This window comes from Cibotium barometz, chromosome 19 (assembly GCF_041138505.1).
Source record: "Cibotium barometz isolate CiBa-2024 chromosome 19, ASM4113850v1, whole genome shotgun sequence".
Taxonomy (NCBI): domain Eukaryota; kingdom Viridiplantae; phylum Streptophyta; class Polypodiopsida; order Cyatheales; family Cibotiaceae; genus Cibotium; species Cibotium barometz.
The window spans coordinates 29,791,946-29,802,579 of record NC_141064.1 but is presented as its reverse complement, the minus strand read 5'-3'; the positions used below and the strand labels follow the sequence as shown (position 1 = coordinate 29,802,579).

At 39.8% G+C, this 10,634-nt stretch overlaps 1 protein-coding gene across 1 annotated transcript; it reads left to right on the top strand.

Annotated features, from left to right (window-relative positions):
• The first annotated feature begins 3,882 nt into the window (after positions 1 to 3,882).
• On the top strand, positions 3,883 to 7,810 carry LOC147628429 (uncharacterized). Its single transcript, XM_086814173.1, has 4 exons — positions 3,883 to 5,204; positions 5,384 to 5,736; positions 6,179 to 6,326; positions 7,494 to 7,810. The coding sequence occupies exons 1-4, from the start codon at positions 4,113 to 4,115 to the stop codon at positions 7,704 to 7,706; spliced, it is 1,806 nt and encodes a 601-aa protein (XP_086670299.1). The 5' UTR covers positions 3,883 to 4,112; the 3' UTR covers positions 7,707 to 7,810.
• Positions 7,811 to 10,634: the final 2,824 nt, after the last annotated feature.

Sequence of the window (10,634 nt, the reverse complement as noted above, 5' to 3'; positions counted from 1 at the left end):
GGTCGATGCTCTCTTTCAAACCATCACATACATCTAGCGAGTACGTGAGATGAGCCCACATAGATACCCTAGATTAGCCATGGAGTCGTCATGGAAATTGGCACAGCAAGGAGATCAGTCTTGGTTTACTAGTGTCTCTCAGTGGTTCACATTACATGGTCTACAGATACACTAGCTTCCACCTCTGGAATATGACCTTACCTCCCCGTTTTTGTGGAACACGCATGAGGAGATCAACCGGGCCACCCAGTTAAACCTCTTCAAACAACACATATAGGATATTTAGTTCACACCAGCAAAGGTAAGATGGCCATCTATAGAGATAACTTTCTCAAGCTCACTGAGAATGGCTTCATTCGTAGACCCACCTACATGGATGTCCACATGTCACATGCCATGAGGATTGCTATGGAAGTGCACAGACATAGGGAACTTCTTCTCAAAGATCCTCGCCCCCTGTACGCCACCCCCATGAGGCCATGATCACCAACTTTTTTGATGCCCACAACCACCCCACCACGATATCAAAGACATACTGCACGACAACACTAGGCCTTCTGCTCTCATCCACCATTAGATCCAACAGACCTAGGAGGTCTCATCTTAGCAACCTTAGGTTGCCCCATGGCTAACATTATACATGATCCGTTGTTGCCTACATGGAGTACACCGAGGTGATCACATATCACTAGAATCAAATTGTGTACCTACATAGTCTAGGTTTTTATTTCAGCTATGCTATTTGTATTTTCCATGACCAGATATAACATGGATATGATTGTAACAGTTTGATCTCATAGGCCAATTTGGCCTTTTGAAGACGTTAATATAACCTTCTTTCTTTCTTTCTCACTCTCTCTCTCACACACACACACATACACACATCACACATCACACACATACACACATCACACATCACACACACAACTCTCTCTCTCACACACACACACATACACACATCACACATCACACACACAACTCTCTCTCTCTCTCACACACACACACACACATACACTCTCTCTCTCACACACACACACATACACACATCACACATCACACACACAACTCTCTCTCTCTCTCACACACACACACACACACATACACTCATACACGTTAATATAACTGTCTTTCTTTCTTTCTCACTCTCTTTATTTCTTTCTTTCTCTCTCTCTCACACACACACACATACACACATCACACACACAACTCTCTCTCTCTCTCTCTCTCTCTCTCTCTCTCTCTCTCTCTCTCTCTCTCTCTCTCTCTCTCTCTCACACACACACACACACACACACACACACACATCCATTGAAAATAGTACACCAAAAATATCTTGTAAATAACATTAGGGCTAAGGGCAATAGGTTCAAAGGTCAAACCCATTAATCACTGAATAGTAAGACTGTAAAAGCAAGGTCAAAGAGGGCTAAAAGCTAGGCACCTCGAATCTGGTAGAGGAGAACTTTAGGATCAAATTTCTAGGCAAGGTAGCTCACTTTATGTTGCTACAATCAGAGGAGACTTTCTAAGAAAAGGTAATCACACCTAATCATGGATTAGTGTGAACTTATCAGCTTGTACACTTGCTTATTTAAAGAGGTACAAATCTAATGCAACTTACATGCTCATTCTTCCATTTTTGTGTTGTTATTATGCTAATCTTTCTTAAGTAGCATTAATCCTATTTTGATTATTTATCGTTATGCTTAATCCACCATGTTAATCTTCTTTTGGGATCCACCTTAAATCCTTCAATTGGTATCATATCATGATTAAGGTAACCTCAATAGAGGATTAACCATTTATCAATTTATTTTAGCTATAGGATTAGTATTAATCCCTCATTAATCATTTTTAAAGCTTTTTTTCTCCTACTAAAATACCCTGTTGTAGTGGAGGCCTCATTGCCCTCCATACACTTAACCATTGCTCAAAGCAACTAGTTGGGCTTCTTCCCAACTCATTGGGGCACGAGCACATCAAAGGAATCAACGAATTTCGAACTAGGCTACCGGTGGCATTACGATTAATTGGCATCGTTTTCTGAAAGGGAAATCTAGGATCTTTCACAACACAAAACTTTAAAACTCAAATTACACAATAACAAAGATAGATAAGAATAGTTTAAGACAGAAGTTACAAGTATGCTAGTAGAAGATAGGGAGTGAACTCACAGTAATGTGACTGATGAATTGTGTGGAGAAGCGGTTGCGTGTATACGGTGGGTGGCCATGACATGACCCTGTAGGCTCCGTAGTCATAATCGTGGTGCCATCATCCATGGAGTAGAATCAGCCCATAAAGCTGAGCAACTAGACATGACTGTATATTCATGCATATATACATGTATATATATGTATATGTATACACATATATACATGAATCTGTGTACACACATATATACATGAATCTGTGTACACACATATGTATAAAGAGAGAGAGAGAGAGAGAGAGAGAGAGAGAGAGAGAGAGAGAGAGAGAGAGAGAGAGAGAGAGAGATGCATGTGTGCGTGTGTGTGTGTGTGTGCATGTTAAAGGGTGCCTATATATGCCTTTCCACATAAATCTTTCTCATTTATCATTCTCTACCATTGTGATCACATTGCCCAAGTGTGATCTATGTAACAAGGCCATACGTCATAATCCTCTTAATGTAATGGTGCACAAGTTTCTTTTGGATATACTGCCATGTGTACCCTTCTAGTTTTGATGGGCCATTTGGAGAACTATGATGCCATTGGTCTCTTCTCTACATAGAGACTACATAGAATACAAATGCTATGACCTTGAAAGGTCTACATAGAGACTACATAGAATACAATTCCATGACTTTGAAAGGTCTACATAGAGACTACATAGAATACAAATGCAATGATTTTGAAAGGTCTCAATGAATGTGATGGAGACCAAAGTGTACCATCACAATTCCAAAATGCTTTTGTATGTGAATTCTTATAATTGTGCTTCTAATAGTTGATTTCTTTGTTGTTGTTGGTAACTAAGTTGAGGTACTAGAAAACAATTATGATAGTTTGAGGTGGTTGACTTTGTTCTAATGAGCTTCTAATCTTGCAATTCCTAGCTTTATATTATCACACATTATTGCTATTTATGTTAATAAATAACGAGCAAGTTATGTTATTTTCTTCGACATGGTCTTATTATGTATTGAGGCTATCTTCATTTCTTAAAAGATTTTCTCTCTACTCTGGCATGTACTTGATACTTTGTGAATTAGGCATAATTGAAAGGTGAGAAGGACTTGGCTTGAATGTATCAATAGCTACAAATTGAATACAAAGATGGATTTGCAATACATGCCAAATTTGGGTGCATAGTCGATTCAAGCAAGTGGCTAATAGAATAGTTTTTTGGTACTCCTTCACATCATCATGGTATTTGTTTGTCTTGTAAATTTGGGTGACATTTTTTAATGCACATCGGATGTGAGGATTTTAACTAAGGACTCAGGAGATGTCCTCCTTTTTGTTGCACTTCACTTCATCTCTGAATTTGGGCACTTAATCTGATGAATATTAATATAATCACAATAAAAACACTATAAAAGTGTATGACATCATTTGCAAAGACAACTTTTTTTTTTTGGTGAACTATACTTTATATATTTCGGTGTAAAGGTTGTAACTTACATTTCCTGTCAGTGATGTGTGGGTGACTAAGATCTCCATTGCCAATTCACATTGCATGTGGCTTATCCATGGAGCTAATTTCGCCCACCTATTGATTGAGTCCACAAGGCAATGTGTCCGCAACAATGCATGTCCGCCCCAATGCAAGCAAGTGTGAAAGCCAAAAGAAAATGGACGACAGGGAAGACCGTGTAGGTGGTTGGCGGAGGGCCTCGCTCGCTCGCTCGCTCGCTCTCTCTCTCTCTCTCTCTCTGTCTGTGTGTCTCTGTGCGCGCGTTAGTATACTGATACTGCGGCATTGTGAGAGTTAGTGAAATGTGATCATGGCGGCAGCTTATAACCGGCCTCCTGAGGACGGGAGGAGATCCCACCCACCACCAGCAGCGTCGCCACCCACAGCAACAACTGCCGCCTAATCCACAATTAGTGAGCGTTAATCCACCATTATCACCAGAAGCCGTGATGAATGTAATGGGATCTTCTTCGACCAATCCGCCTGCAAAACGCACTTCATTACAACAGGTGGGTGGTGGGCAAGTTAGGGCTTCTCTGAATATGGATATGGCGGTTACCAGGCCAACGAGTGGATCTCCTGTGCAGCAGCAAGAACAACAATGGTCTCCTCGTCATGTGCACATGCAGCAGCAGCAGCAGCAGGCCTTGCAGAGATGCATGAGCGTCTCTCCCACTCAGCATGCGGGTGATCAACAGCAAGGGCGCATGGCATTACCACAACAAGAACAAATCAGGCACCCTTCGCCCACCAAAAGGAAGACTATTATCGTTAACCCAACATCACTTAACGTTAATCCAAGGCCCCAGCAGATGCCCCAAGTGCAATCTCCAAGGCCAAGGCAGATTACATCACAGCAACAGCAATCTCCAAGAAAATCCTTACTGCAACAACCACCACCACCACAATCTCCAAGAAAACCAGTGCTCCAACAGCATTTATCTCAGCAGCCTCCTGCTGCTGCCATGCAAGGTCATCCCAGCCGTTCATTCAGCATATCTCCTAGACATTGGAATCATCTGACACCGCCGCCACAACAACAGAATCCGCCGCCCACGGCGCCGGCCAACCCTAACATCATCAACAGGTCCATGAGTTTCTCTCCTACTGCCCAAATCACACATTATGATGATGATGACCCTCCTTCCAAACCTAATAACATCATCGTTGCTAATAACCAGTCCAAAAGTATCTCTCCTACTGCCCAAATGGTGCATTTCCATGAAGATCATCCAGCTACAATGCCATCCAGTAATCATAATCGCATGATTAACAGATCCACAAGCTTTTCTCCTACTGCTCAATCCATGATGGGGCAGCAGCAATTTCATCAGCCGGCCAAAATGCAAGCCAATATTAATACTCGTATGAGCATTTCTCCAAGGCAAATGCAAACCCAACAACAACAACCATCCTCTCCTGCAAGGATGCAATCCAGTATCAACAGATCCTTGAGCATTTCTCCTACTCAGATGAATATGGAGCAGCAGCAACAACCACAACTCAATCGTATGAGCTCTGTTAATCAAGCAGCAGTACAGGTACATGAGTTGAATTCATAATCTACTTATTGTTTCATTCACATTTAAGCATGATGTTCAACTCATATCACAAGAGACAGCAGAAATAGGCATTATCATGAATCTATGCTTTTTTTCTCCATGGTTTAGTCATCAGAAAAATTCAATTCACTGGTTCCTAACTCTAATTAAGACCACAGGGCGTTCGACCAGGAAGCCCTCCTCAGCTTAACAGATATCTTTCCACTGCTGCACCGCGTGTGTCAGTGATAACACCAAGCAGGGCCAGTAATGCCTTCCAACCACAGCAATTATTGCCCACATCTAGCTCCAAACAGATGCAGTTTGGTAGAACCAGCACTATGCAAGCAGCACCCTCATCAACCTCATCCAGCAGAAGGCATATCAACACTGATCATCATCTCGCAGTCACGGATGTTGTCCTCAGATCCATGGCAGCCATAGCCAGTGCAGTGGCCTTCTGTGTCATGATCACAAACACAGTCTGGATCAATGGCACGACCGTGTCTTACAGCAGAATTGCTGGGTTCAGGTACCACATCAGTGACCCGATTCTTCATGTAATCGTATGCTGTAGCATGGTTTGTTTCCATATCATCTGCATGCAAAGGGTGACCCCCCCCCCCCCCCCCCCCCCCCCCCCCCCCCCAAAAAAAAAAAAGGTGGTTGCATGTTTCTGGAAAAGTATATATCATCTCATGCAAGTATATATGCATAAATTGTTTTTTTTTTCCATGAGTAACCCCTCTGTAATGTCACTCACTCACACACACACACACACACACACACACACACACACATGCACAAAAGACACAAGCCCCCATTGGATTTAAAAGTGCTTGTTGGCAATTTAAGTGGGAATTTTAGCACTGCTATTTCAATGGGATGAGGATTTCTATATAGCTTTAAAAAAAGATTTCGGTTAAGAACAAGTGTTCATATCTTCATCAAACTGATAAATTGGTGATCAATAGGTATGTTGCTGGCATCTCAGCCACTGCATTCATTATTTCTATTCTCCAACTTGGAGCTATGGTAGCCCAAAAATTAAGGTCTCACACTTTAGGCATAGAAGCTAAATCTACAAGGACCTGGCTATTTTTAACTATGCTGGTGGATCAGGTACCTCTTCTTATTTAACATCATAATTAATAATCCAAAAACTAAGCACATCCATGGAATATTGATGATAAAAATTCCAAAAAAAATCACCCGAAATTTATCCATTAAATGCCAAAGATAATCAATTGCATTCATTAAAGATTGACTTAATGCAATTAAGTTAATATACTAAGACATACCAATCCATTTATTACTTTAAACCTAAGCACCTAACAACATACTTGACATAGTGGCGAGAGATTAAATGTAGTCCAACATGACTTAAATCATGTATTAAAAAAGGGAATTAAAAGCCTTAGCTAATGTAATGTTATAGGGTTTTATAAGAAAAGATAAAAGCTAAGTGGTACAGCTCATGTACCTCAAGATAATGGTGATAGGTCACCTTAGCAATGCCCATTTTATAAGAAGGGTGGGTGCCTTTGTAAGAATATTAGCTTCAAGGGAAAAGGTATCCATTTTTATTGCCCCATCTCAATAATAATTATTGGTAGAATAAAAAGGAGGGAAATACTTAGTATTAACCCATTTAAAAAGGCAGTGGGAGATGAACTGAATTGTAAGAAACAAATCCTTTAAAGTTGCATTTGTAATAAGGACCATATCCCATAATAAAGACTATTTATCCTGTAGGGCCTCACTTATAAGGAAATGTGGTAAGGCCTTAGTTCTAAGGAAACCTCCATATCACATGCATGGAGAGGGAAAAGCAAAATAGGTATACCGTATATGTTTTGGTGAACAAACACATACATTCATACATTCATTCATACACAAGTATATGTGTACATGCGCATTCGTATGTGCATGGTACATGTGTGCACGTGCACATGTGTGTACAAGCGTGCATGTGCACATGTGCTTCTAAGATAAATATTTAGGATCCCTTAGCTAAGAAACAAGACACCTCTAGTAGTAATTGTAAAGATTGTAAGCAAATCTTTTAAAAAAATGGTCTCCTTTGCACTAACACCCTTGGGCATCTATCTAACCCTAGAAAAATTGAGCACCCAAAACAAAAAGTAGTCAATACAATGGCAAAACTTATCAACCTATTAATTTATTGATCTAATGTTTGAAGAAAGTTTTAACACTTGTTTTTTCTTCTTAAATATTAAGCACTAAATTGAGCTCTTGATTGCTCTATAATGAAATGTGTTAGTGCAGATACTTGCCTATTTGCTATTATCAGCTGGATCAGTGGGCGTGGGGGCTCTTGTATATATTCCTTCTATATGTAAGAGTGCTACACTCTCTGCGGATTATTGCTCAAGGTCAACACTTTCTGTGGTTTTGACATTGGTGGCTGGCACGGTCTTTGTAATGAGTGCTCTATTGTCTTCCTTCAAGTTTTATCAGAAAACAATTGGATCAGCATAGCTGATTAATTTATATTTATGGTTGAGGAGACCATGACTAGTTCATCTCTTCTTGTTTCTTATAAGAGCTCCATCATGGGAGCTTCATTGCCCATTGTAAGAGCACCACCTATAACCAAAAAAAAAAAAAACATTGTAAGAGCACCACCTACAACAAGAAACATGGAGTGGCTTAGGATTAACCATGGTTACAAAGCCATGGAATATTGAATTGAATTTCCCATTGTGGAGCTTGCCATTTTAACATTTTAAAAAATTATCCTAATATTGTAAAGTTATCCTAATCATTCATGTACAAATTGCCTTGTATACTATAAGTCAAAACTCAAGTGGTTTTTTTTTTTGGATGCCTGGTTTACTCAATTTTATAACCAATTCCCATACCTTGGCTTGGTGGTCTGAGCCGCAAGTTGAAGGTTGTGAACTTAAATCCATAGGGTAGTACATTTGCAAAAAAAAAGGCTTGAATAAAAAAATACAATTAGGATTTTATCATAATTACCTATTTATCTCCAACGGCGATCTTGAGACACAATATTCTAAACATCCCATTTTAAAAAAAGGCTTGAATTAAAAAATGCAATTAGGATTTTATTATAAATAACCTATTTTACCCATTTTGTATACTTGATCTCGTAAATAACACTACTCCTTAACACTAAAAAAGCTTATCTCGCCATTTCTCTTCATTAGAATGTGAATGTTTTGAAGTTCTTTGAATGAAATCAATACTAGCGACTTCAGTGAGGATACAACTAAATAGTAAACTCTTTATCTTTATTTAAGTAAACTCTTCATCTTTATTTGGGTAAAGAATATGTATCGATTATTTCTTAGCTACATAGAAAGCGACTTGATCTTAATCAAAATAATGACATTAGACAAAGTAGACTAATGTGCTTATAACTTTGATGTAATGAATCTATTTATCATTTTAATAGTATGAATCTATGTCTTTTTTAAGAGTTTTCTACCCTACACTTACCCACACGTAGGTGGGTCCTCCCCCCACCCCCTTGTGTACTTGTGTAATTGTGTATGCCCCCTTCCATAGCACATCCATGGGGCATATGTATATTTGTGTATATATGTGTGTACACACACACACACGCACACACACACATACATACATATGCATACATACACACACACACATACATATGCATACATACATAAATATATGTGTGTGTGTGTGTATGTGTGTGTGTGTGTGTGTGTGTACATACTCACACAAATATATACTTACATACATATACATACACACACATATACATACATACATACACACACACACACACACACATTCGCCTAACCTACTAGTAAGGCACTTTGCCACCTTACTCATACAAAGGATTATATAAAGCAGCCTTACTCTATGCTTAATATCAAAAAGGAAAAGTCTACAGACTCAGTGTACATAGTTGCTTAAGACTAGTATACTAGTCACTTATATATAAGTGACTAATATACTGGTCACTCATGTATAGGTATTTTGAAATATATGTACAAGTGACTAATATACTAGTCACTCGTATATATGTATTTTGAAATATGCAATCATTTCCTTGCAATAGATACTTGTGAGCTCTCATCTTCCCAGTAGGATCCTAGAGGATTTTGACCAGGTGATGCACGGGCTCGCGGTTGCTAGGACACCCATGCATGCGTCGAGGAAGATTCAGATGGACTAAAAAGAATGACTTGTGAATCAAATTTTGATATTAGATCTCGTTTTGGTTGGCCAGCTGGTCTTCAACGGAGAGTCCAGATGACATATTTTATAATACAATGGACTCAATATTTTGGAGGATTATGATCAGTAATACTATAATTTTCATTGAAGGATTGTTTTGTAGATAGTCGATTCTGTTATAATAGTAATTTCATATTGGGTGTGTACGTGGTATGCCTACCTTAATTTTTGCATGAAACACCAGCTAGGGGACCTGGGAACTCTTTTCCTCGGTACCCAGGCAAAACATAACCAAATCTTTATAAAAGAATCCCACCAATACAATGTCGAGTGGTTGGCTAACCCATGGGCCAGTTGGGGTGGATCGGGGGATTCCTGTGATACAAATAAGGTTGCAATATGTACATAGAGCATCTCGGCTCCAGAAAGTCAAAATCTCCTCGGGGAGATGCATTAGACAGTGATACTGGGCTATAGACATGCCCTGATACAAATGTTCCCTTACTGCCAAGGGAGCTACTATCTTCTCCTTATTAGGAATAAAGTGACTAAGAAGTCTGTAGATATGACAGGAAAGTCTAAAATTTTGAGGCGTTGGGTGATATAAAATAACACCATGTATCACTTTCAGCCTCATCAGAATCATGGTCAATGAGATATTCTGCCTTAGCATCGCATGCTAGTCGCAAGAGGCATGGACATACTGCCCTGCAAACCACTTGTGTTGTCATCTCTCCGCTGGATCAGGGAAATAAATCCTCGAAATGGCCTGTGATTCTGGCTCGGCTCGTTCGAGTTGTAGCAGAAGAGATGAGATGCTCGAAGGCGAAAGTAGTCATATCTTGTGACTGGGTGAGATCAGGAACACCAGATAAGTGTGGAAGTACCATCTATAAAACCAAATTATTTGATTAAAATTCTTCATTAATGAAGCTTAAGGAATGAAAATACAATATGTAAATGCGCTTTCTAAGTTTTTATTACAAATTTGTGATAAGAATTCAATTTTCCTTATTAGCTTTCAACAAAGCTCTGATACCAGCAGTGCGACCCCTGTCCCCTCTACGGTGCCCCCTTCAAGGTAGGCGGTGGAAGCAACATCAACCTCTCGCGTGGGGCAGGGATCCACACTCGGGGCCTCGGATGTCCTGACAAGAGACTAGCCCGGCGGTTCCTTCGAAAACCGAACCCGTAAAAACTTCCCTCGCTTGGAAGAGGCATGGGCGATTCTGCCAG